Source organism: Heteronotia binoei, chromosome 2 (assembly GCF_032191835.1).
Source record: "Heteronotia binoei isolate CCM8104 ecotype False Entrance Well chromosome 2, APGP_CSIRO_Hbin_v1, whole genome shotgun sequence".
NCBI lineage: Eukaryota > Metazoa > Chordata > Lepidosauria > Squamata > Gekkonidae > Heteronotia > Heteronotia binoei.
In genome coordinates this window covers 141,343,692-141,371,520 of record NC_083224.1, presented here as the reverse complement: position 1 = coordinate 141,371,520, position 27,829 = coordinate 141,343,692, and the positions used below count along the sequence as shown (strand labels likewise).

At 43.0% G+C, this 27,829-nt stretch overlaps 3 protein-coding genes across 4 annotated transcripts in view; 1 reads left to right on the top strand and 2 right to left on the bottom strand.

Moving 5' to 3' along the window:
* SPATA1 (spermatogenesis associated 1) overlaps window positions 1-4,111 on the bottom strand; it is a 33,187-nt gene extending 29,076 nt beyond the window's left edge. The window contains exons 1-3 of the mRNA XM_060232123.1: window positions 4,029-4,111; window positions 2,118-2,224; window positions 305-422 (exon numbers count right to left, since the gene is read on the bottom strand). Coding sequence (XP_060088106.1) covers window positions 305-422; window positions 2,118-2,224; window positions 4,029-4,064 — 261 coding nt within the window. The 5' untranslated portion in view covers window positions 4,065-4,111. The remainder of the gene's footprint in view (window positions 1-304; window positions 423-2,117; window positions 2,225-4,028) is intronic.
* A 6,753-nt stretch (window positions 4,112-10,864) lies between these two features.
* GNG5 (G protein subunit gamma 5) lies at window positions 10,865-15,309 on the top strand. 2 transcript variants are annotated; one of them, XM_060232122.1, is made up of 3 exons: window positions 10,865-11,468; window positions 14,513-14,653; window positions 15,065-15,309. In XM_060232122.1, exons 1-2 carry the CDS (start codon window positions 11,388-11,390, stop codon window positions 14,636-14,638), a joined length of 207 nt encoding a protein of 68 aa, XP_060088105.1. In that variant the 5' UTR covers window positions 10,865-11,387; the 3' UTR covers window positions 14,639-14,653; window positions 15,065-15,309. The 2 variants fall into 2 exon arrangements, with proteins under 2 accessions (XP_060088105.1, XP_060088104.1); XM_060232121.1 differs by lacking the exon at window positions 10,865-11,468 and adding an exon at window positions 11,940-12,352.
* An 877-nt stretch (window positions 15,310-16,186) lies between these two features.
* On the bottom strand, window positions 16,187-23,341 carry RPF1 (ribosome production factor 1 homolog). The gene is made up of 9 exons (XM_060232120.1): window positions 23,037-23,341; window positions 21,744-21,800; window positions 20,670-20,750; window positions 20,064-20,159; window positions 19,390-19,543; window positions 18,365-18,447; window positions 17,948-18,129; window positions 17,742-17,868; window positions 16,187-16,655 (listed from the first exon to the last, which is right to left on the bottom strand). The coding sequence occupies exons 1-9, from the start codon at window positions 23,301-23,303 to the stop codon at window positions 16,614-16,616; spliced, it is 1,089 nt and encodes a 362-aa protein (XP_060088103.1). The 5' UTR covers window positions 23,304-23,341; the 3' UTR covers window positions 16,187-16,613.
* Window positions 23,342-27,829: the final 4,488 nt, after the last annotated feature.

Genomic DNA, 27,829 nt, shown 5'->3' with positions numbered 1-27,829 from the left:
AAAGGAAAATACATTTATAATGCAGCATGGGGCTTTGGGGAGCTATCATTTGGAAGGATAAAACAAAAAACCTGTTAGGTACACACAGGCTCTTGTCCCTGTGTAAAAAGGTCTGCTGGATTATGGCTGTAAAATATATTATTCAAAAGTAAATTTATTTTTCAGTGTACTTTGCTCGACCATGTAACTAGCCATTTTGAAATGGTGACAGCGCCCCCTCCCCCGCAAAAAAATCATATATTGGAAAGCATATAAACATGTAAGCTATTTATAACACTCAGTAGAAAACACAAAATTAACTTACCACTGCAAGTTTCCCCCCTATGCATTTCAGAAAAGTATATTTTTTCACAACTGCATTGTCGTCTAGATGCTCTCGAAGCTGTTCTCTTAGTGTTCTTAAGGTCATATGAGGGGACACCCTAGAACAACACATTAGATAACTGCATTTGATGATGAATGAAGTGAGTCTTTTCCATAGTGGCATCTCACTTTTGGAACTCCCTCCTTATACAAATCCATGGCATCTACTCTTACATTCTATGAATCAGATGAACACTTTTTTCTTTTTGGAAACCATTGCTTTTATTTTAACTACTGCTGATTTAAATTTTGAAGGATATTAAATTTTCTTGCTCCTTTAAGCATATTAATGTGTTGACTCGTTGGTTACTGTCTTGTCAGTTAGTTTCTTCTAAACTATTACTGAGGTTTTCTTCTGATACTTGTAATTTTTGCTGTGACCTACCACTGGAACTTTGGTTATGAGACAGGTTAACAATACTTTAAATAAATACTGATACAAAGTAGTTGAATGAGATGTAGCCATGCTTCTGGTGCTAGAAGAGAATCAGAATTATTGTAGGATCAACTGTAGTATGATGCCATGCAACAACTCAATGCTTTTCATGTTGCTACTAGTATTGAATCTATTGAGTAACATTCATTTCTCACTCATGCAATTAGAAGATAACAATGAAGAAGAAAATGTGTATTAGGAAGAATGGTCTCCTTTGGTGGCACATAAATCTTTTATACAAGATGAAAGGTATTTTCATCAAAATATTCTATGAGAGGAGACAACCCAAAAAACAGCCCAAAGCCAGAGGAGCACTCTGCATCCTGCTGGCTCAGCTGATCCTTGGACAAATGGCATCTCTACTCACTTGCAACTAGGCTTGCCAATCCCCAGGTCCCAGTGGGGGTTCTTCCGCTTTCCCAGACTCCTTCCCACCCCCAGTCAGCTGGCCAATGGGGGAAAGCCCCACCCCCAGAGGACCATGTGCCTTTGCACCTCCGGAGGCTTCAGTCTCCAATTGAAAGGCATCCTCTTGGGATGGGGTGTCTGTGTTACTTGGAAGAAGCTGGAAGCAACTCGTGAGTAGAGAGGCCGATCCCTCGTTTCAGAGTCACCAGAAACAGGGTGGGGGGAGGGAAACGTCTGCTGAGTACTTCATTATTCCCTATGTGGAGATCATAGGGTATAATGGGGAATTGATCTGGAGGTTTTGAGGGCTCTGGGAGAGCTGTTTTTTGAGGTAGAGGCACCAAATTTTCAGTATAGTATCTAGTGCCTCTCCCCAAAGTACCCCCCAAGTTTCAGAACGATTGGACCAGGGGGTCCAATTCTATGAGCCCCAAAAGAAGGTGCCCCTATCCTTCATTATTTCCTATGGAAGGAAGACGTTTAAAAAGATGTGCTGTCCCTTTAAATGTGATGGCCAGAACTCTCTTGGAGTTCAATTATGCTTGTCACACCCTTGTTCCTGGCTCTGCCCCCAATGTCTCCTGGCTCTACCCCCAAAGTCCCCAGATATTTCTTGAATTGGACTTGGCAACCCTACTTGCAGTTTACTTAATACAGTACAGCAAGATTAAAATCCAGTAGTACTTTAAAGACCAACAAGATTTTAACTGTATTAATTTTCAAGAATCGAAGCTACGACACTTGAGATCTTGGTCTTTATGGTGCTACTGGACTCTGAGTCTTGCTCTTGTACTGCAGAACAACACAACTACCCACCTAAAATAACCTGAACCGAGTCAATATGATTGTGAATGGAAGAGTGAAATTGACAAAACTGAAATGGACCATGTATTACTGCAATACAACTCACCTTATAAATCCAGCTGAAAAGAATTTGCTAGTAGCATCCAATGAGACTGTATTCAACTTAAAGTTCCACACTTCTTCCGGAACATAAAAAACATGAAGTTCTAAAAGCTAAATGTGCAGAAAGAAAACGGGTCAAAAATCTTACACGCAGCTGACATTGTCCACCAAAATATGGTGTTTTGCAACAAGAACATAAACTATCTTTTTAATTACTGTGTTTTCTGTTCTTCAATGACAAGAATTCTGACACGGAAACAAAACAATTATACATAGGTTTCCCCAATAGGCCAAATAGCACCCCCACCTCAGAGCTATTTCAAATTAGGAAAATAATACATATGTGCCAGGGTAAAAGCCAAACTGCAAACTGTGAGAACCTGTATCTCATGTCTGATTGTTACACAGCCCTGGACTATGTACTCTAATTCTGAATCCTAGTTGGAAACTGGATTGAAATGGATTTAGACACTGGTGTGGGGCAGGTTTCTGTGGAACATATCCTCCCTTAATGAGGGATTGTATTTAACCAAGGTTTCACTTTATCTGAATTTTTAAAATACTGGCTATGTTAGATGATGACCAATTTCGCATGAGGCTTGTTCCAGGCAGAGAGCTCTTTGAGTTGGAATGGCACACCAGCTCACAGCTCCAGGGCAACTTGTGTGAAAATGGAGAGAAGCACCGGGATCAAAAGGGTTCTCCACTCGGAACAAGTCCTAGCGCGAAACCAGTCGCTATGTTGGTGTGTATAGATCCATTTATGCCATTAACATCTGCAGTGGATTGAACAGAATACCCAGGCTGTTCTTATTTATAAAATTCTCATATATTATCTCCCCCAACACCATTTCACTCTATAGCACAATAGGGTTGCCAGCCTCCAGGTGGGGCCTGGAGATCTCTCGCTTTTACAACTAATCTCCACCTTGCAGAGATCAGCAACCCCCAGGTTGGCAACCCCAGCAGGGGCTACTGTGAGGTAAGGATGTGAAATTGTCCTTTCTTTTCTCTTCCCTCAACACTAATGGAAGAGGTAGGAGGGGAAATTTTGTTACGGAGTATATTACAGGACTTTTTTTTTAGTAGGAACACACAGGAATGGAGTTCCAGCTGGCTTGGTGTTAGGGTGAATGGCCTGATATGCAAATGAGTTCCTGCTGGGCTTTTTCTACCAAAAAAAGCCCTGAGTATATAGCACTTACTTGTTTTGTTTCCTAATTATACTCACTTCCCTCTAGACTAGATTATCTACAACTTCTGAATTTTATCTGTTTCACTTGCAAGGGAAATGTGCATAACTGATAAGAGGAAATAGATTTGTTCTCTATGACAAGCCCCCCCCCCCATTATAGTTAAATTCTCAATGCTGGATCAATGTCATGGCAAGAAAAAAGAAGCTTCTCGCATTGTTCCAAATAAATAACAGTCTGTACATAACCTGAAACTTTTGTTCTTGTGAAATTTAAAAACAAACAAACAAAACCCTTATGTTGCTAACAGCATTGTAATTCTGTTAAGAATGGATAATGGAAGCACTGTGCTAACTAGCAGCTGTGGCAAACATATCTACTCAACAGACTTGTAGTAAAGAACTGTAACTTCTGCCTGTGATAGATGATTAATAGGAATCATACTTCAGCTTCCATTGCTGCTGCTCCTGGTGCAGAGGGACTAATGTTGGCAACATATCTATATCAAGCCAACAAAAGTATATCACAGTAAAACTTTCAAATATTTTAACTCCTGCAGACAATAAAATGTATGATTATGTTGAGAAACATTAAATATTCTTTTTATATAGTAATGTTTTATATAGAAAGTACTATTAAGGATCAGTCAACAACAGAAAATACTGCAAGATAGTGTATATTCAATTTTAAAATGGCATACATTTCCTGCCATTATTTCTCACCTCTGATGTGGGAGGTCTGACCTGACTGGATGACATTTTCCTTGACGTCCTTTCCAGTTCACGATGAACTCTGGATGACGTTGTAAAACATTATTTTTTTAATAGCCAAACATTTTTAACATAAGAAGGATAAATCCTGTATTTCAGAGGCAGTATTTTATTCATTTCATAATATCTCTGTGTTCTTCAAAATGCTGGGTTTTTTAAAAGAGAGAATTTTTGTACAGCTTAAGACTTTGCTTCTAGCTAGCCTGAAAGTCTCCAAATGTTGGCTGATCCACCCTTTGATGTGAACACTCCCTCTATACAAGTAAATATCACCTAAGTAACCAAATGAATTGTGTAATCTCGGCAATGTAACTGAGAATTGCTTTAGTAATCAAAGAATGAACACATGCCACTTTTTCTGCAGGGCAAAAATCTTCATGTATGATTTTTAAAAAGTATCTCCTGAGCTGGTCTTGAGGATAGCTGGTCTTGAGGACAGCTGGTCTTGAGGACAAAAGGAGATTGAGGAAGAATCGCACTGCTACAGCACCAACCCCAAATCAGACTTTTCCCTGCAGCCACTGTGGCCGGATCTGCCTGTCCCGCATTGGTCTTGTCAGCCACCAGCGAGCCTGCAGCAGACGTGGACTACTGCACCCTTCTTAAATCTTCGTTCGCGAAGTCAAGCCGAGAGAGAGAGAGAGAGAGAGAGAGAGAGAGAGAGAGAGAGAGAGATATCTCCTGAGAAATGCCATTTGTACTAAGATAGACTATACACCAGGAATCCTTGTAGAAATCCTCTGTGAATGGCTATTCCAATAATTCACTGGGATGGATTTAGGGTGACCATAATGTCTGAAGGCCAGCCAGGGACACCTTGGGGGGGAAGGGGGGAGGCAGGGGTGCGTGCGTGAAGCGTGCGTGCCGCCGGAAACAGGAAGTGACGTCACTTCTGGTGACGTCACTTCCGGTGATGTTATGCCACCGCCGGAAACAGGAAGTGACACCACTTCCTGTGACATCATTTCCCCGCGTCACCTGCCGGAAACGGGAAGTGACATCACTTCCTGTGACATCACTTCCCCCAAATGACATCATTTCCCCCAAATGCCACTGCCGTAAACAGGAAGTGACTTCACAGCACTTCCTGTGACGTCCCCAAAAATCCCCCAAATATCACCGCCGGAAACAATTTTGTTCTCAAATCCTGTATATACTTCATCAGTATATGGGATAAGGCACTTTCTCAACTGTGCTGCATAATGCAGCCTATTTATTTTGTCCTGTTTGCTCTGTTGGCTCTATCAGCGCCACCTTCATCACTTTCAGGGTGTGGATCCCCCAGTGGGGTGGTCTCCCGACTCCCTCCGCCGGCTGTTTCTGATAGCCCTGCGCCCCCTCTTTCATTTGATATGTGTCCCGTGAGGGTGCCACCCTCCCGCCGGGAGATGCCGCAAAATGAGCCCCCTTGAGGCTTATGGCGGCAGGGCTTGGGGGAAGCGAGCTAGACTGCTGTTCTTTTGAGGGGTTATAGAGTGTTTCGAGCCCGTCCCTGTGGCATCGGTCCCATCATTGTGGGACCCAGGGGGCCGGCGCAGCGGCCCGCAGAAGCAGCCTGTCACTAATAACACAGTTCGAGATGCAGGACAGGAACCCGGAAGTGACCGACAGGCTGCTTCAGCGGGCCGCGGAGAGGCCTTCGCTGGTCGGCACTGGTCCCGGAAGGCCCTCCAGAGTCTCTGGAAGGCCTTCCGGGACCAGCGCTTGCTGCTCCGCGGCCTCCGCTGGTCGCTGGAGACCCTCCAGAGTCTCTGGAGGGCCTCCAGCGACCAGCGGAGGCCGCGGAGAGGCCTTCGCCGGTTGGCGCTGGTCCCGGAAGGCCCTCCAGAGTCTCTGGAGGGCCTCCAGCGACCAGCGGAGGCCGCGGAGAGGCCTTCGCTGGTCGGCGCTGGTCCCGGAAGGCCCTCCACAGTCTCTGGAAGGCCTTCCGGGACCAGCGCTGGCTGCTCCGCGGCCTCCGCTGGAGGCCCTCCAGAGTCTCTGGAGGGCCTCCAGTGACCAGCGGAGGCCGCGGAGAGGCCTTCGCTGGTCGGCGCTGGTCCCGGAAGGCCCTCCAGAGTCTCTGGAAGGCCTTCCGGGACCAGCGCCGGCTCCTCCGCGGCCTCCGCTGGTCGCTGGAGGCCCTCCAGAGTCTCTGGAGGGCTTCCAGCGACCAGCGGAGGCCGCAGAGAGGCCTCCGCCACCGCCGCCGGGCCCCGTGCGCGGGCGGGGAAGGTGGCGAGTGAGGGAGGGAGCGGCCCTGCGCAGGCGCAGGGACGCTCCCTCCCTCACTCGCCGCCTTCCCCGCCGGCGCCCGCGGCCCACCGCCTCCGGAGCTGGCTAAACCGGGACCTCTAAATGGTCCCGGTATAGCCAGCCCCGGAGGCGGGAATAGGGGGCCAGAACCGGGACATTCCCGGGCGCCCGGGACGGTCTGGCCACCCTAGATGGATTTAAACTTAAAAGAAAATGGATATGGGCTTACCATATAAATCCCACAGAGATAAATAACACCTACTCTTCAAACACATTATAACTAAGGTAAAGTTGCCATATTTTTAAAAGCAAAAAAGGCATATTTTCTGAATGACTACTTCAAAAAAGTGATCACTATGTCAAATCTCATTTTAAATACTACTACTTAAGCTGTGATACTTGCTATTGACTAGGAATATTTTTCATCTTTCAGCCCTCAAAGGGGACATTGTCATCATTTTTTAAAAAGCCCCAAAGAGTATGGAAACAACAACAAAAAAGAGGTCACTCTAACTTAAAGTCCACTTACACTGACTTTGATGGTTTGTAGATCATACTGTCAATATGTTTAGGACCCTGAGACCTTCTTTTGCAATGATGAAGATTGGGGCCAGATCCTCCCCCCCCCCCCCCCCAGCACAATTCACACTACACAAATTGCACCTTACAGGTCAATGATATCTCATATTCAACCAGGTGATTTCATGCACAAATGAACACAAAATATTTCTTGATGTGTGCAATGCTTCCATAGCTTCGGGGGAAGGAAAATGCTTGCTTTAATTTAATGTTTACTTTTAGTTATTTAAAACAGTTTATTACTGCTTTTCCACCCAGTTCAGGGTTTCCAAGGCATGTATCACTGACATACTGCAAGATATCTTTCATGTTGCCCATGCCAAATACAGGTTTCCACCACACAAAGAACATTATGGGGGAGGGGCAATGAATGTTGGCATCAAGTCCTGAAGGCTTTATTACCTTTGGAAGTTTTGCTGTTTCATTCTTTTGCAAACAAAAGTATATACCCTTCCTTCCACTTTAAACGTGGAGGTTGAAAAACAGACTGTAAATCTTAAATTGGTCTACACAGATATATGATGCTGCCTCTCAAGACTGTTGCCTGGCCACTGCCCCTTCATTACTGGAGTCCCACTCCTTAAATAAATATATAAACTAAATTGTGAAACTGGTTGCTTTACTATTCTGTTTCATGCTCTGCACACTCAACACACTGCATCATTGATACAATTATGTTGATTCAGTAGGACAGGTGTATAGCTGTATCTCATAATTACAAGAAACAGAACTGTCATTATTTTGTATTCTTGTGCCTTAAACAGCAGCCCAAGCAAACAGAATGGTAACAGAGGATACTTTTCTTTTTTGTTGTTCAGTTGCACAGTCAAGTCCGACTCTTTGCGTCCCCATGGACAAAGTCACGCCAAGCCCTCCTGTCTTCCACTATTCTCTGAAGTCTGCTCAAATTCGTGTTTGTTACATCAGTAACACTGTCCAGCCATCTAATCTTTTGCCGTCCCCTTCTTTTGCCTTCTGTCTTTCCCAGCATCAGGATCTTCTCCAGTGATTGCTCCCTTCTCATTTGGTGGCCAAAGTATTTGAGCTTCAGCATCTGACCTTCCAGGGAACAGCCTGGGTTGATTTCCCTTAGGACTGACTGATTTGATTTTCTAGCAGTCCAAGCGACTCTCAAGAGTCTTCTCCAGCACCACATCTCAAAAGCATCTATTCTTCTGCACTCGGCCTTCCTTATGGTCCAGCTCTTACAGCCATACATTACTACTGGGAATACTATCGCTTTGACTATATGGACTTTTGTTGGCAGGGTGATGTCTTTACTTTTTATTATACTGCCCAGGTTCGCCATAGCTGTCCTCCGAAGGAGCAAACATCTTTAATTTCATGGCTACAGTCACTATCTGCAGTGATCTTGGATCCCAGACTTCCATGTCTTCCCCTTCTATCTGCCAAGGTGTGATGAGGCCAGATGCTATGATCTTAGTTTTTTTGATGTTGAGTTTCAAGCCTACTTTTGTGCTCTCTTCTTTCACCCTCAACAGGAGGTTCTTTAGGTCCTCCTCACTTTCTGCCATTAGAGTAGTGTCATCTGCATATCTGAGGTTGTTGATGTTTTTCCCGGAAATCTTAATTCCAGCTTGTGCTTCATCCAGGTCAGCATTCTGCATGATGTACTCTGCATATAAATTAAATAAGCAGGGTGACAATATACTGTAAGCCAAAATGCCCTCAAAACGAGGTTGGGGAATTGTCAGGTGGGCACCTGGTTTAATCAAGATCTTTTTATCTCTGTATACAGAATACACATCCAGAAATTAATGCTTAAATTTATCAGGGACACTAATTAAGTAAAAATAATTAAAATTTATTCCAGAAAAATATAAGCTTACATACAAAACAAGTAATTCACAAAAACACACATACAGTCCTAAGAAAAATAGAGAGAGATATAAAGACAACACATGGGTAGACAAACAGGGTGATAATTACCGATTGTAGTCTTCAAGGAAGGCTCCAATGGCGACGAAAGAGGGCGGGGGAAGTAGGACCCTCAACTGATCAGGAATCGGGGATGGATCTAGACAGCGGAACTGGGGTACTGCTAGATGCTCACATGAGTGGAGCTGGGTCAGAGGTTAAATAGACCAACTTAGACCCTCAGAGGATGGGAGGTACAAGGGTGGAAAAAGGGGAGGCTCTGTAGTGACCATAAGGGCTGGATTTCCACAGTAGCCAATAGCAAGTTAATTGGTGGCACCTAATTGGGTACCCATAACTGACCAATGAACAAGCTTGGGCCCTGGTTACCTGATTGGACTTCCAGGTAACAATGGTCCAAGGGGGAGGCTCCAGGATAACCGTTGGGAAGAAGAATAGGGGGAAATCACTGGGTGGAGGGGTGCTCAAACTTATCTAAAAAGCTGACAATAGATGGCCAAATTACTACCTAAGGTAACACCCGGTTTATATAAAGGAACTTGGCTCGCTGAAGATGGTCTTCCTCCTCTTCAGTGTTCTTCTTGACATTCGTCTTTGGACAGAGTGTTGGACTGGATGGGCCATTGGCCTGGTCTAACATGGCTTCTCTTATGTTCTTATGATGGGTGACATCTGTTGAGCCTCCCGCTTCGCTGAAATGGGAGTCTTGGAACTGCTGGAAGATAGCTGGTGTTAGCCTCCCAAAGTGGATTCTATGGTCAAGGCTGAAAACTGCATGGCCTGGATAGTTCCTAGCGGCGCACCTTCTTCCGCTCCAACGATAGAGATGGTGTTCGCACGAAGCTATTGGAAACCATTAGTTCTTCTTGCTAGCACTCCTCCAGAAACACGGAGTGCTGCTTTAGCGTTGTGGCTGTTAGTACTCATAAGTCCTTTCCAGTCTGGCAGCCAAATCCACGTTCTCCTAGCAGATGTGTGTGAGTTCAGTCTCCAGGTACCCTGGCAACCAGGCAGGTGACTACGATGTTCTGAATATTAGGGGTATTTTCTTACAATACATCCTTGTCGAACTCCTTTTCCTATTCTAAACCAATCAGTCTGTGCAGACCCAGGAAGGTGAGAGCAGCTGGGTGGCACATTGGTATGTGCGTTCCTTTGAGTCCACCCTTCTGGGAAGCCCAGAGCGGGCAAGTGCCTTGAAGGCAAAGGCAGCCAGGTGGAGCGTTGGCACACTCCTCTGAGCCTGCCTTCCCTTGCATTCTATTCCAAACAGAATAGGAGGGCATGCTCCACTATGCTGCTCCTGGCTTCAAAGCTAAGAGCAGTGGGGTGACCTGCTGACCTGTGTGCTCCTCCTCAGACTTCTGAGGCGCACAGGCCTCCGCCCTGGCCTTGCCTTTCCAGGTCTGGGATGACAATGAGAGCGCAAAGGCCGCCCACTCTCCACTCTTGGCTTCCCAGGAAGCCTAGAGCTGGCAAGTGCAACATCAAATTCGCTCCTCGGAGACTGCCTTCAATGGGCTCCAGAAGAGCACAGGCAGCTGTCCTGCCCTGCCCTTGCTTTCCTGGGTCTGGTGGGGGCAGTGCCTATGGCTCTGGGAAGTCTGGGGCCTGCCAGGGAACTTTGTGGGGGGTGGAGAGGCATCACCAATGACCTCAGGTCCCCAATGCAACCGCCACACACTCTCTTCGCTTTTCTACAGCCATTTAAATAGAAACTTCCCTTTAAATGGCTAGGTGGAAGCAGAGAGGACTGGCATCCCTATTAAAAAGAAAGGGAGGGGTGAGGGACAGAATATTTCAGAAGTGTTGGGAAGCGTTTTCACAGCGTTCTGGGTCACTCTCCCACAAACTTTATATGGGATTTCCTAGAGGGGGAACCTGTTCCCTCAGCAGATGGGACCCCTGTTTTTCCAGTCAATAGTGTTCCCCATAGAATGACAAGCACTAGCTATCCCTCCTCCCTGAAACCCTAGCACCATTTCCCCCGCTTCTGCAGCCTTGCTTTTGCTTATTTTCTGAATAAATTGGCCTTGGCCCTTCAAGCCCCTCCCCCGAGAGAGCTAGTTGCGCAGGCGCCTACAGGGGACTTTGCGAAGCGCCGGAAACTTGGTGAAAGCTGGCTAGTGCGGAGTAGGTGGCGGGTGCGTGGGGCGGGTCGAGGGAGAGAATATTTCAGAAGTGTTAGAGAAGGGAAGCGTTTCCACAGCAACTACTCTCCAGGTCACTTTCTTACTACAAACTTTATATGGGGTTTCCTGGAGGAGAGAGCCGTCCCCCAGTAGATGGGACCTCTGTTTTTCCTAAAGGCCAGCAGTGTTCCCCACAGAATGAAAGACACTAACTATACCTCCTTCCCTGTAACCTTGGCGCAGTGGCGCCCTTTCCCCTACTTTCTCAGTCTTGTTTATATTTCGATTAAATTGGCATTGGCCCTTCAAAAATAGCCCCCCCCCCCCCGGCTCTACCACAAGAAAGCTAGTTGCGCAGGCGCCTACAGGGGATTTTGCAAAGTGCCGGAAACTTAATGGAAAGTTTACGGGAAGCCTTCCTTAGCAGTCTAGCGCGGTTTATTCTCGGCAGCGGCCTTTCCCCACCATGTCCAGCTCTTCCAGCGTCGTGGCCATGACAAAAGTGGTGCAGCAGCTGCGCCTCGAGGCTAGCATGAGCCGCGTAAAGGTGAGAACGAGCAGAAGAGGCTGAAGCTCTGGCTAACTTGGCCGCCATTAAGCCGCCTCGGGGACAGTTAAGTTGGCTACCCTGGGCTGATGTCAGGAGTCATTCGTTGCTTTGTGCAAGTGAAGAGTGAAGGAGTAACTTGCAAGGTGAGAGCTGGCGGATTCCACTTGCAAAGAGCGGGCGCCGCACGCTTCCGCCCCGCAAGAGGCAAAATTGCTCCTCGCAAGGTGGGAGGTGGCGGCACCCGCTCTCTTCAAGCGGGGCTCCAGACAACTGTTGGAGGCAAGGCTCCCCCCAACCAAGGTGGGGGAAGCCCTAGAAATCAGTGGAACCGGGGACTGGCCTCCCAAATCTCACAAAAGAAAGGGAGGGGTGAGGGAGAGGATATTTCAGAAGTTTTAGAGAAGGGAGGCGTTTCCACAGCAACCACTCTTCAGGTCACTCTCCCACAAACTTTATATGGGATTTCCTGGAGGGGAAAGCCATTCCCCCCAGCAGATGGGACCTGTTTTTCCTAAAGGCCAGCGGTGTTCCTCACAGAACGAAAAACACCAACTATCCCTCCTCCCTGTAATTTGGACGGGGTGGTACCTTTCCCCCCACTTTTCCAGTCCGCTTTATCTTCCGATTAAATTAGTTTTGGCCCTTCAAAAATCCCCCCCTCCCCAATCAATGAGAGAAGTGGCTGCGCAGGCGCCTTACAGGGGATTTTGCAAAGCGCCGGAAACTTGGTGGAAAGTTTTCGGGAAGCCTGCCTTAGCCGTCTGGCGCTGTTGTTTATTCGGCAGCGACCCTTCCTCAACATGTCCGGCTCTTCCAGCGTCGTGGCCATGAAAAAAGTGGTGCAGCAGCTGCGCCTCGAGGCCAGCGTGAGTCGCATGAAGGTGAGAGGGAGCGGAAGAGGTTGGGGCCCTGGGTAGCTTGGCCGCCATTACGCTGCCCCGGAGGAGCACTTAAGTTGGTTTCTGTAGCCCATGCCAGGAGTCGGTGTTGCTTTGTACAAGAGTGAAGGAGTAATTTTGAAGTATGTTTGCAGAGTGCCTTTTCATCCTCCCCAGCATCTTTCAGCTGCTCTGCCCGTTATACGTTGGGCGGGGGGGGGGGGGATTAAGCGATTGTGCGCCCACCCAAAATTGAAGCTTCCCAGGCACACTGAATTCTGTTTCCCCTTTAAAATGGTTTGAAGATACGGGTTGCGTTGATGTTCTTTCTGCAACTGAGGATGTGGCTGGCGGGGGTGAGAATGCATAAAAGAGATCTACGACAACCCAGTTTGGGAGTCCGCCCTGGCCACAAAATAGGGAAGTATGTCAGTCCCAAAGAAGAAAGCTAAGCAGGGGCTTGGCAAAGGCAGTACTGTTATTTCTGAATTGTAGATGTAGAAATACCGTGTTTTCTTTTAAGGTGTCTGTCACTGTTTAGTAATTCTTACGTAGAGACCAGTGAACATGAGTCAGCAGTGTGATGCGGTGACTAAAAAGGCAAATGCAATTTTGGGCTGTATCAACAGAAGTATAGTGTCCAGATCACGTGATGTGATGGTATCACTTTACTCTGCTCTGGTAAGACCTCACCTGGAGTATTGTGTTCAGTTTTGGGCACCACATTTCAAGGATATAGACAAGCTGGAACAGGTCCAGAGGAGGGCGACGAAGATGGTGAGGGGTCCGGAGACCAAGTCCTATGAGGAAAGTTTGAAGGCGCTGGAGATGTTTAGCCTGGAGAGGAGGTGGCTGAGAGGTGGTATGATCACCATCTTCAAGTACCTGAAGGGCTGTCACATAGAGGATGGTGTGGAATTGTTTTCTTTGGCCCCGGAAGGTAGGACCAGAACCAATGGGTTGAAATTAAATCAAGAGTTTCCGGCTCAACATTAGGAGAAACTTCCTGACCATTAGAGCGATTCCTCAGTGGAACAGGCTTCCTCAGGTGGTGGGCTCTCCTTCCTTGGAGGTTTTTAAACAGAGGCTAGATGGCCATCTGACAACAATGAAGATTCTGTGAATTTAAGGGGAAGTGTTTGTGAGTTTCCTGCATTGTGCAGGGGGTTGGACTAGATGACCCTAGAGATCCCTTCCAACGCTATGATTCTATGGTACAACTGCTGAGATGCTAAACTTCGAACCAGAAGCCTTCAACATTCATAGCAGATAAACTATTGTTACACTCTTGTGTGACTTTTAGCTTTTTTTAGCTTCAGGTTGCTAGAGAGCTAAAAGCATTTTAACATTACAGAAAAAGTATGATCCAAGGCAAGTACTTTTTAAAATACTGAGATTTTTTAGGGGCAGCTGTATTAGAGGAACCTCATGAGGTTCTTTCCACATACTCTGCACTTTGCAAAACATGTGGAAGCAGGGTCTTTTCAATTAACATTCCAGAGACTTTTTAAAATTATATATGCATTTTTAATGCTTTAAAACTTCACAACCTGTACAGTGCTGACCCAGCCTCCAGTGCTACTTTTTGATGTCCACTGATAAAGCTACCATTGTAGCTAAAAGCACCTATCTATCAGTGTGGCAACCCTATTAGACTGTTGAGAATAGCAATTTAATTATATAATATAATAATGGTGCACATTACCCTCACCCTTTCCAAGAGTATTACACTCAGAAGAAAGACCTATTGATGGTTGCTGGGCCAAGAAATGTTTGATTAGCCTCAGCCAGAGCCTTCTCCATCCTGGCACTAGTTTGGTAGAACACTTCTAGCTGAGACACTCTTCTAGCCTTGTGACACTTGTCATAGTTCCACAGGGCCTGCAAAACAGTCATTTCACCAGCCCTATGGTAGAGGCTCTGGACAGAGAATAAAAATCCTTCAATCATTAGAGGCCCCATTTCTCTGGCCTTCCTCCAGCATGACTATATCTTCCCTGATGTGAATTTTTTTGTATTTATTATGTCTCATCTGCTGCCATGATTAGCAGCTAAATGACTGGCCTAAGGTCACACAACAAACTTCCATGGTACTACTGGGTTAGTTTTACTGTCCAGTGAAACTGGCTATTTTACTAGGAATGTGGATTTATTCTGTTGTAGGTTTCCCAAGCTGCAACTGACTTAAAGCAGTTCTGTCTGCAGAATGCACATCATGATCCCCTATTAACAGGAGTTTCTTCAAGTACAAATCCATTTAGACCTCCAAAAGTTTGTTCTTTTCTCTGACTGGGTGTCTTCAGGGTAAGTTCTTTTCTAAACCAAATTGCATTATTTGAGTTCTCTTACACTATCCCTGAAATGAGCAGTTAATACAGCTTTCATACCCTATGCATGCTTTCCTCCTCCTTTTCAGTTTGATAGGATTCTTAAAAAAGATAGTTTCAGCTTATTTTACCTTTTGTTTAAAGATTAAGAATTTTCTGCAAGTATTGAAGATTAATAATGCTGGAAGTAGTTTACAGTAGTAATGTCAGTTAGCTTCTCAGTTAAATCTGAAGGAATGCCTCTTTTGTAGGGATCTGGTTTGTAATTATAAATATCCCAAACCAATTAATGTAGCATATAAACTCTGGTAAAATTCTCATGTACAGTGAACACCTAAAAGATTGTTTTCCAAGGTGAGTCACCAGTCACTTTTGTCTGTTTTTGTAGATCATCTAAAGATTTTCATATCTGTGTGTATGGTGAATATGGAAACGAAGAGTGGATTGGAACTTGTACGGGAATTTCACCTTAATGTGCCAACTTAGTGCTAGTAATACTGTTACTGCTGTCAAACCTACTACAATCTACCTCCATGAACAAATTGTATGTTAGTTGGAATAACTTCTGTATGATGAGGCAATCAGTTTTATATTCAACAATAAAGAGTTAATGATTTTGATTTTAGTAGAAAATGTCTGTGGTTAAAGAATCATGATTCACACTTCATTAAGATTTCCAGTAAGGGTCCAGCTCATCATTTCAAGAACTTTAACATCTATAGAAATGGGCACAAACCACCTGTTCTTGGTTTGCAAACTGGAGGTTTGTGATCACCCCCTATCCATGACCCTCCACGTGGTCTCATAGGTTTGTGATGGGAAGCGGGGGAGCAGGAGGAATTGCTAAAATGGCTTGTTTCTGCCCCCCTCCCCCCACTTCCAAGTGTTCCCTTTAAATGGCTTTTGCAAGATCTCTCCTCCCTTCTGCTGGCCTCCAGCAAAAAGGAGGAAGGGAAGATCTCTTTAAAAATACCAGTATTTGCAAATCTCATGGTATAGAACTGTGGTACAAAAGAATGAAGTTGAATTGAACTGTAACTCCATAATATAATCATAGTAAACAACTAACAAAGCATAGAGGCGTTATCCTGCACTTGTAAAAGTATTATTCAGATAACATTTAATTTTGTATAACTGTTCATCTGCCCTTACTGCTTATTAAAGGTTTTTGGTTATAGTTCTAGCCCACTGAATCTGAGGCCTGGTTCTACCTTATCTAAGCAGCCTTCAGTTAGAAGCTGTAAAAATGGAATTACTAACTAGTTTTTACTTAGTACATTAACCACAGGGATGCAATTCATTTATAGTCAAGGGAGGTATGAAGAAACTGAAACTCCACATTTGTATTCTTCCCTATAGAAATCATTCTGCATTTCTCAAGTTACTTGTAACCTGGCTTTCCTGACTGCTTATATGAAATAGCTGTAAGTATTTTGACATGCAAGAGAACAACAAAAAACACTGAAAGGAGATCACTGTAAAACTTCCAATGAAACCCCTCCTCCTAGAATTGTCTGGGAGAGAAAAAACTCAAGAGGTTTATTATTTCACCTTTTTTTGATAAGCAACTCAGTCACAACTCATAGGAACACAACTATAGTTGTGAAGACTGTCCATTTCAGAGAGAAAGCACAATAGAAAATTGTTTTAAAGGATTATGAACTGCTGTGCCATCTCTGTGAAGAATTCCTAAGCAAAGAAGGACAAATTCCTAGCAGATAATGCAGTTGGTTACCACTGAAACATACAGTAAGATCTGCCATCTATAAACAATAGCATGTGTAGGGCTGTAGAGCAGTTTAATTGTTGATCAATATGGAGCCATTTTCTGCAGATGTTCTATTGCACCATAAGAGCAGACTGACCATGCTCTCTATCAGCAATTCAGGAGACAATGAACTGCTCCATGTTTCTCATGTGCTGCTGTAGATGCTTTTTTACAGGTGGAATTTTCTTCGACTTGTGTCCATTTCACGGCGCTGGAAAATAAAAAAAAAATACTGTAAAAGAGCCACGTTAATAGTGATATGCCCAAGTTCTTAAAACTAGATACATTATCTAGAATGTTTGAGCCCACTATAGGAAAGGGCGGACTATACATTTAGAGAAATAAACAAATTAAGGGAAGCTGGTTGGTACAGAACCAGTAATTTGAGACTACTACATGTTTTTAAAATCATGCATGTGTATATACAAAACTGACTGTTACTGTTTATGAAATAATTATTTTATATGTACGTGCTTAGCTTACTTCTCAGTATAGTAGATGAGAGCCAGTATGGAGTGGCAGTGCCATCTAGGATCTGGATGTCCAGGTTCAAATCCATACTCTGCCATGAAACTTGCTGGGTGACCTTGGGCCACAGCAAGTTTCAATCAGTCTACCCTTCCCTCCCAGGGTTGTTGTGAAAACAGGAAGAGTGAGATAAAAGTGTTCAAGGCAGAGTAGCTGCTTCACAGCAAACTCAAATTGGCCTGGATGTGCCTAAAATGGCCCTTGCCTAAAATGACAGAATCACTTCAATCTGATAGCTAATTAGTATGTCACTGAAGAGTGCAGGCCAAGATATTTTTGAGGTATTTTAGATATACTGTGTGTTCGCAGAGCCCACCATAAATAGCAGTTTGGTATCATCAGGACTTTTTTTTTTAGCAGGAATACACAGGAACAGTTTTGGCTGGCTTGGTGTCAGGGGGTGTGGCCTAATATGTAAATAAGTTCCTGCTGGGTTTTTTCTACAAAAAAAAAAAGCCCTGGGTATCATCTCTGGAAATGTGAGCTAGCAGCATAATTCTAACAACTTTCCACTGCATAGTTTGTGAATGAGTGACATCATAACCATTCTAAAGCAATATAAGCATGGTAAAAATATACAAGTAGATATAAATCTAAGAATGAAGAGAATTTCAACACTATGGTGAGATCAAATTTTTAGTAGTACTGTGCAAGGAATTTCAGTATTCTGCAGTGTTGAGTGAAATATCTACTGCACACCTTAGTGTACAACCAAATTTTATAAATCTACAGAAATTTGCTCTGCTAAAAGATTGTTAGAATATAATACCTTATGAATCCATTCATATTCTCCAAACTTGGAATCAAATGTTCCTTTTTGAAGAGACCTCAATTTCAGGGTAAAACGTGGGCCAAGTTCTTGAATTGCTACTTTTTTCTCATTTTTAAAGATGTATCTTTGAAACAAGATGAGCAAAATTAGTGGAGGCATGAGCTAATTAGAACTGCAGCAACAACATAGTTTCAAATACTCACCTATGAAATCTAAAAAAGATATAGTCCCTCTGATTGTGAAATGTTGCCACCTGTCTACCAACAAACTGAGGATCATGAGGGAAGAGAGAAGCAAACATACGACCAACAGAATGTCCTAATCGAGTTGTAAAGTTATTCAGAATTACTTCAGGCTGGTGTTCTGTGGGAGTTTTTCCTTTTCGCTAGAACAAATGACAAAATGTTGCCTTAAACATTAAACTTAACAATTACAGAAGCAGGAGTACTGTGCCAGTGGGAATTGTGTGCCATCAAATCACAACCAACTCATGGCAATCCCTGAATTGAGAGTTTTTCAAGACAAGAGATGAACAGAGGTGGCTTGCCATTACCTTTCTCTGCATACTACCCCAGCCAACCCTGCTAGGCTTCCAAGCTGAGTCGGGGCTATAAACTCACCTTTATTTCTTTACGTAGACGAACACTACTCATCTTAAAATGAGCAGTTGGACCATCAGGCAAATGACTTAACACAAGCCCATCTATTCCAAGAGAGTTAAGGCATACACTTCAATGTTCAATATAAAGCATTTAATAACAATGGCACTAGATTGTCAATCAAAACATCTGCACAACAGGGTCCTGTACAGATGGGGAATTTTTTTACAAACCCAGAAGAAACTCCAGGTTCAAAGAAAAAAAATTAAAAGGGGAAGGGACTTTGAAAAATCCTCATAATCCAAGTTTACAGGGGGGGGGGGGCGTGAAATCTAGTTAAGATGTATCATGAGATCTCAGCCAGCATTCTGAGGGTTGTTTAACCAGGGCTTTTTTTGAGCAGGAACGCAGTTCTGGCTGGCTTGGTGGCAGGGGTCTGTGGCCTATTATGCAAATAAGTTCCTGCTGGGCTTTTTATACAAAAAGCCTTGTGAAACAATGGTGCCATCAGGGTGTGTGGCCTAATATGCAAATGAGTTCCTGCTGGACTTTTTCTACAAAAAGAGCTGTGTGTTTAACAATAACAAACACGTGATAGAGGCAGAAGTCTTCGAGGGGGGCCAAGGAAAAAGCAGTACAGGTGAGTACAGGAAGGATGGGGAAGATGAGTCAGAAACAGCAAGGGGAAAGGCTGGAAAGATAGAAATTCATGACTTGGGTGGGGACAGAAGGGCTGGGAACACAGAGGAAGTGGAGAACAGGATGAGGCATGGAATTCTTACCCCACATAAGTCTTGCAAGTCCCCAGTTTTTAAAAATGTAAAATAAATTTTCACAGAACAACAATTTTTTAAAGTACATTAAGTGCTGTTCTGTATTTAATGTGAAGCTGCTGTGGTTGAAATATTATGAAGTAAAAATTATGTATCTACAAACCACTAAAATGCTGTTCTCTGTAAATGGTGCAGTTATTGTTAAATCACATCCACTATACCTAAATTAAATTAGAAGCTATCAGAGAAAGACTGCTGTCTGAGGAAGGATACTTGGTGTTTTTCGATCTTCATTGATGACAATCAGGTCTGTGAAGTCCCTTGACATACATTGTGGAATAATTCTTTTAAGAGCTAGTCCTCTTCGATAGTAAACATGTGAATTTGGGATGCACTTTGATAACTGTTCACAGAATCTCACTGTTCTCTGTAAAAAGAGTTTATGCAGAAGACTTATATCCTGATAATACAATGGATAAATCCTCATGGCAATCATCATGACGACTCCACTACTGAGTCACTTAACTATTCAGTTCAAACCTATTGGAGCCAACCTTCCAGCAAAACCACAACTGCTGCTTAAAGGACTGCTGTTTTTCAAACACAATGCAATGTAAGTCTTATGAAGAGGAAATGCATACTTCAGGTTTATGGACATTTCTTTGTAGCATATACTTTATGATTTGCACAACATGTAAGATGCAAGGCTACCACCTGGGCTGTGCTGAACTAGGAATGCTAGCCCTTGTTAGAAGACAGGTAGACTTCACAAATTTCTGTGCTGTCCTTTCTGCAACTTGCAGGAAGACAAGTGCCAAGCTCTGGGTACAGACAAACTTATCCTAATTTGAAAATGAAAGCCATTTAAACAAAAGTAATCACCCCACAATATTCTAATGGCAAAATACAGGATCCTTTTACCAACAGTTTTAAGAATGTATTTTTACCCCTCGGGGCCTGTCAGAAGTTGTAATAAGAATCTTTGGAACTGTTTGTCTGTTGAAGTAGGGTGCAAATTCATCTGTGGCTTCATCCAATGCAACCTAAAAACATAAAAGTCATATTAATTGGTGTTTTAAAAAAGAAACAACGCTTTCAATTTTGAGAACTGCACAATTTGTGACACAAGTCCAACTATTTCCATGAGTTACATATGTTTACTGCTTAATAAACTTCGGATGGCATATTTTAGATATTAAGTAGCATGAGTCAAGCTCAGATGCTTTAAATTTCTTTCATGCTTGCATATTCAGAGAAGTTTTCATAAACTTTGAGAACAAAAGCAATTTTTCTAAATCAATAACTGAAATATCACAATTTATTAAGAAATGAGCCGCACTCTCTTGGGTGTCTTAATATAAAAGCACTCCATGATTTCCATTACTCTTTGTAGTGTGTAACAGAATAAGAAGCAACTACATTTCTTACAAACAATGGCTCGCTGTTATTTAGAAATTTTACCTATGTGCAAAATCATAGCAAAAAACCTTCAAAAATATTTTATCTCCCCTAAATACATTTTAATGAATGCTATAGTTTTTTCAAACAGCTACCTCTTCATCACTGGGATCGACTGTGGTTTCATCATACACACGCTGGTTTTCAATTGTCTTTGGTACTGGTTTTGGTGGTGCCTTTAAGAAATAAAAAGTTATTAATACATGAATGAATATGCTCCTTATTTCCATCAACTGCTGCTCTATATCACCTACTGGCAGCAAGATAAAAACATACAGCCTTAATAACTGCATCAAACTTGGCATTTAAGTAAGGCTGAACTGCAATGTGTGAAGCTTTTAGGGATAAAACAGTTTGAGTTCAGATAACTTTAGTTCTAACTACTCAGATAACTTTTAAATGTTGCACACTATCACTAGCAAATTGCAATGGTTATACTCAGAAATCTTTACCACAACAGACGTAACATCCTGAACACTTCTATGATACATGTAAAAGCCACTGAGGTTACAACATTAGCGCATTTTAACTTCTCAAAGCACTTCCCATACACTGGCATGTATCCAATCACTTCTGCACAGAAAGCATGTTTTCCCCCATGCTCCTTTCCATTTCTGCAGCTCTTGTCAACCATCCACCAGAAAGCTCATTCCTGAGGTCACACAATCCATGCGGAGAACAGTTATGCAGGGGTTAGTTGGCTGGAGAAGGGAGGACAAGTGGATGACATCAACCCTTTTCCTCTGCAGAGCTGTATTTGCAGAAAAGGAAAAATAACAGTTCCATCCCTTTTATTCTTCCTCTCTCCAGACATTCCAGATTAGAGTCAGTGTCCTATGCCAGTTCTTGCTACCACCAATTACATTCATTGCAGCATATAACACATGAAGAGAAAAGGCTGAAAGATACATCCCTACATTTACATTATTAGCAATCTGATAATGCTACAGTATTAGCTACTGAGTCCCCACAATCAATGGCATTCCACTCAGTGTTGTGAAGTTTCCCAGTATCGTGCTGCAAGAAACAGTAACCTACCCCTAACACTGTGAATGGAAGAGAACATAAGTAAACTGCACTGGGAGCAAAGTACAAATTAGTTAACAGCCCTTATGTTAATTAAGGACACATTGGAATAATCAACTCAGTCCCTAATCCTTTATTTCTACCTTGTCTCCAAGGGCTTCTCGCTCCTTTTTTCGCTTTTTCTTGAGGGCTAATTTCTCCTGGGAGAAGGAAAAAAGAGAAAACATTAACAAGCTGCAGAACTGAGAAAAGAAAATGTTATACATTTGTCTATAACCGGCTACACAATTCACACAGCACACTTCACATGCATCTCCTCACTTCCTCCTTTCTGTATCTAATCATCTCTCCTATAAATATACACCATGCATCTGATGAAGTGAGCTCTTACACAAAAAAGCTTGCACTGGAATAAGTCTGTTAGGCTTTTACGGCATTACAAGACTTTTATTTAGCACTTAAGACAGTAATTCTCCCCCAGTTATAAACAGGAGTCAGATTAGATCCATAACAACATATTACCATGGTATAATCAATGATATTTAATCTTTTAGTCTGTTTCCCACTAATATTTGTTGCAGAGGGCAGCTGTGTTGGTCAGCAGCAGAACAGTCAGATTGGAGTCCAGTGGCATCTTGAGACCAACAAAAGTTTTAGGGTATAAGCTTTTGAGAGTCAAAGCTTTCCTACTAGTGTCTGATGAAGGGAGTTTTGACTCTCAAAAGCTTATACTCTTAAGATTTTGTCAGTATCTAAGGAACTACTGGGCTGTAGTCTAAATGTACCTTTCAATGTACATGCATAAGAATAAAATGCATCCAATTTTCACCTTTCTTGCAAAGAACTCAAGGCAGTATCCTTGAGTTCATTTTGTTTTCTTCCTACACTCATCCTATAGATTAGGCTGAAGACACTGGATACAGAATAAACTTTTAATCTAAATGGGTTATTTTATGCAATGTGTCTTCAACTCAAAATCAACACAACACATACAACCTCATTCTCACAAAGACTTCAGAAGGACACAAATCATTGCTCTGCAAAGTTTATGGGTTTCTCTTCTCAAGATCAGCAAACTGGCACACAAGTTGTATTACACTCTACAACTTATTAGCATCTTCCTGACATTTTGTTGATGAAAATAAAAGCATGCCTGCAACATTCACTTCTCATGCTAGATCGGTCATACAACAAAGCTCTGAAAAATGAGAAATCATGTTTTTAAAAAACTCAGGTACACCAGGCACCCCCAAGGCAAAAAATCGGGAGAATGTTTTATTAGAAAACCCACCCCGGTAAAAAGAAAAATCGGTAGTGTAGCACATCACTTTCCACGCGCACCGTTTCATCACACACACATCTCCACCCACGCAAAATAGTAATGAAAGCCCGATCTTAATAAAGCCAAAGCGAGAGCTTTTCTTCTTCCCTCGCACCTTCCTCTGCTGCTGCTTCCAACGCAGAAACATGAAATGACGCCGCTGCTTGTTCTTGATTTCAGAGACGCTGAAGGACGGCGGGAAGAGGACCTGGCCATGCTCGACGGGCGCGCCTTCGCCGTCCCCGGGGCTCCCAACCTCCTCCACTTTTTTTGCATTGTGCTGCGCCTTCTGACTCTTTCTCTCTTTCCCGCCGACGTTCTCCGCCATGCAGTCTCCGCAATCCCTGACCTTAAACCACTCCCCGTCTTTTTCCGGGGTCATTCAGCACTCGCTCACACAATGACGCAGGCGCACAAGATGAATTGCGCTAAACGTCAGCGACGGGAATTCTTTCGTTTAGGGGTACAGGCCAAACAACTGCCAGATCGTGCGCCTGCGTATGACGGAGGGAAAGCTTTTTTTTTTTTTTTAAATATAACTGGTGTTTCATGCGCATACTCACATATAGTATACCAAAACGAAGTTCCAGTGTGGTGGCACCTTAGACGAACCAAGTTTTATTCAAGGTATAAGCTTTCATGTGCATGCACACTTCTTAAGATACATTGAAATGAAAGTTACCAGTCCATAGATTTAGGTAGAGGGCGAGCATCAAATTAGTATACAGCATAATAAAGATTTTTTAACAGATGAAGGACCAAGCTGGAATAACAAATTTAGTTCATATGGTCACCGGCGGAAACATAACTAAGGAAATATATAGAAATTGGAGCTTGATGGGCAGATATACCCTTCTCAACTACGAAATGCCACTGGACTTCGTTCTGCTTCAGACGAACACGGCTACCCACCGAAATCATATGTATCAACACCGCCTCCGTTTCCTTTCCAACTGTCAATCTGGATTAAAAAAAAAGTCTTGTTGCTGTATGATTGTTCGTAATCCAGCGTTGAATAATGGATTGCACGTGAGCAAACGACATAAGGGAAGGAGTTATCCACATACACACGCCCTAGTTTTCCCGGTTATATTTGGAACCTTGAGTAGTAGCAGCATGTGTCTGTGGACAGGGTTTGGGGGGAAAACAATGGAGATGGCTATTCACCTAAATTTACCACTGCTGTTCCTTAGATGTTTGTCTGCCAATTTGAAAACATCTGGTGGTAGCAGGCTCTTCTAGTGTACAAAGCTTATATTATGACGATAAATCAGTTCTTGAAGGTACCACGAGATGCCTTTCTGGACTCCACAATGGCCCCTAACCCCTAGCACCTGGGGACTGGACAGTTAAATTTCCTCATTTAGCCCTGAAAACATTTGTAGGAAACATTGGATGCTTTCACACAGGGACTGTTTGCAAGTGGATTTTCCTACAGAATCATAGAGTTGGAAGGGACCTCCAGGGTCATTTAGTCCAACCCCCTGCACAATGCAGGAAACTCACAAACACCTCTCCCTAAATTCACAGGATCTTCATTGCTGTCAGATGGCCATCCAGCCCCTGTTTAAAAACCTCCAAGGAAGGCTAGCCCACCACCTCCCGAGGAAGCCTGTTCCACTGAGGAATCACTCTAACGGTCAGGAAGTTCTTCCTAATGTTGTGCTGGAAGCTCTTTTTATTTACTTTCAACCCATTGGTTCTGGTCCTACCTTCTCGGCCCGCAGAAAACAATTCCACACCGTCCTCTATATGACAGCCCTTCACCTCTCAGCTGCTTCCTCTCCAGGCTAAACATGCCCAGCTCCTTCAACCTTTCTTCATAGGACTTGGTCTCCAGACCCCTCACCATTCTTAACACAATAAAAACCCAGTTGCAAAGTGTGTTATATAGATGGTATTATGAAAACACTCAAGACACATCTTGAGTTTGAAAAAGCAGGAACTTTGTTCTCTTTGCTTCTGTCATGTAGTTCTGGATTTTATGTAAAAACAAGGCTGCTATTTTTCTGAGGAGTGTGTGTGTTTCCCTAGCCCTCCTTCTTATAGCACTTCCACTGAGAACATACTGAAGTGGTTCAGCTTATTGTCCCTGATCATTGATCCCAGATAGTTCTTTATATATAGTCTTACTAAAAGTGCATTCTTAAAATGAAATAGAGACTGCCCAGTAAGGAGCATGCTCAAGCAAATGCATATCTCAGGTCCAGGACACACAAATCTGGACCTTTGCTGTGAATCTAGTTGAGAAGCTAAAGTATACCCTAAACTGCTTCTCCTCTAAAAAGTGCACAAGTCTTTCCTGATTTTGTTAAGCACAGTTCTTGCATCTCATCCTTGTCCACTGCTACTGAATATGTGTGAAGAAGACCAGTTGTATTGCTTGGGTCTACCTAATCTGAGATGAGCATTTCTGTGGAAGATATGAACTTTTCAGTCCTGAATTTATAGACTGTAAGTTCTTTATTGTTTGAGTCATTACAGAAATACTTTTTTCTTTGCATTCTTTTATGTCTTTCATTCAGTTGAAATATTTAGGGTAGTCCCTGGTGCTAATCTTAGCTTCTGTGAGATTTGGCCAGGAATCATTCAACTGTTGGGTTTTTGCCAGGGATTTTGACATGTTGCATCCCTTCTTGCATGTCTAGCTTGGTTTCTCAGAGGAACTTGCTTCAGATATGAATGGATTGCACTACTACCACAATGTACTCAAAAGGATTAACTCACTTCCTTATGAACTGTAGTAAATGTTTTCTTGGCACACAGCTCCAAATACCCATTCTGACTATGCCATGATAACATGTACTGTACTTGCATTCTGTCTCCAGAAATTTGGTGTTCCTTAACAGTTTCAGGGTAGCAGTTTAGATCTTCATTGTAGAAAGCAACAGCCCACAGTTTTCATGCTCTAGATTCCAGGGAGATGGGATCTCTGGAACAGCAGATTTTACTCTGCCAGAAACAGGGTAATGTCAAGCAGACATGTTTAGGGTTACAACATTTTATTTTACTATTCCTTCTCTGGACACCAACCCTAATTCATGTCACATTCTTCTTCTACAACACTGCTAGTTTCCTTTGTGATATTTACATAATCCCCTTGAACCCTATCTGCCACCTGTATTCCCTGTTCCATTCCCAACATTTCATTTTGCCATTCATTGGAATGGATCCTGCATCTTCCTCTCATTTTTATCCCAAGTTTTTCCCTTCTTTGTCTCTTTTTTTATGCTACCCTGGACTGAAATATGTGCTTCATTCTTTTTTCTTAAGGATGACAGTGTGGTGTAGTGGTTAAAGTGTTAGAGATCTAAGGGAGTGAAGCATACCTTGACAACAAAAAAGGGGTTATCCATTGTCTTTCCCATTACATACTGATCCCATAACTTATACCACATTTCAATCAGCAATTAAAAAAAAACACAAAAAAGCCATCTGGTAGCTGGGAGAAAATGGCTGCCTCAGTGACTGAAGTACGGAAAATAGTACAGATGGGGGCGGGACTAGGAAGATACAGACTTTACTTTCCACATGGGTGTTATTGTAGCTTTGCTGCAGTCTTTCCCAAAACATAGCCACAAGGCAGCATTTGGGGGAGGGGGGGTGCGGAAGCACAAGAATGATGGGGAACATCTGGGACTTGCAATTCCCAATGGCATCGAAGTCGGAGCAAATAAAATGTATAAATGACCCAGATTTCTGTTTCAGGCCATATTTAGTATTTATCATTTTGGGGCTTCTTAATTCAAGTCTTTTGTGATCATATATTTTTTTTCATTCCAAAGTCAATTTTTCTTCCCATAATAAATCTACATCTTCCCCTCAAAAAAAAGAAAAAACATAAATGTGCCAAAGGTCAATGTTCTCCCTTTAAACCCTATCAGGCCCCTCTCACCCTACTTAATGAAAAACCACTAGCTTCTAGGAGGTTCCCTGAGACATCATTGATGATATGCGGGTCCTAGTGCCACAGCAAAAAGTCTTTTGTTGTATTGGCAATCCCCACATCAAGATATGAATATGCATCCTGCTAATGTGACAATTTGAAAAAATTGGTTGGATCTAGTGGAAAAATTCACAGAAGTTGTTAAGAATGGATCTTTCCCTCTCTCAAGCTACCTGCTGTTTTCTCCAAAGTTAACTTTAAAATATTGTGACAGTCTTGGAAATCTGCCACAGGATGGGGCTGCAATAATAACAAATAATTGGATAAAAATGTCTTCTGCCCACACAAACCATGAGTGAAAGAGGAAGAGAGAGCTGATTTTACTAGTCATGGCAGTAACATGTCCTGAGGTCCATTTTGCCTGCAAGGGTCTCTTTATACCCAGAGAAGGTATCTGGGACGAAGGCTACTACTACAAAAAATCAAAAAAGGCCAGCTCCACCAACTCCTTCGGCGTACTCTTCCTCTATATTCAACCCCTGAACTGAAACTATTTGCCTACTTGTAATGCTAGTTTGGCCTTGAGCATCAATAGAGTACAATTTAAACATTTATTTTCCAAAGGTGTAAATTTACAGAGACACCTGGAGCTAAAGTATCATGTCATCACAGACCCTTGAGCTCCACCAACTCCACACCTCTTCAGGTTTCTCAAGCTGCTCTTCCTAGGGAAGTGTACAATTGTAACGTCACTAACCTCATAAAGCTAGATAAAACAAACCCATTAAGCCATAGAATATTCCACTTCTTCCAGGGACTCTGTTAGAGAGACATAACAGCTCCTAATAAAATGTTACTGCAGGAAATTCTCAACAGCTGAATACTTTGTTTCAAGATACAAGAGGATGGTAGCTTTGACCCTTGAAAGATCACATCCCAAAATCTTGTTCTCTAAAGGGTGATTGGATTCAAATCTTATTTTTCTACTGCAGACCAAAAATGGCCACCCTCTGAAATTTTAT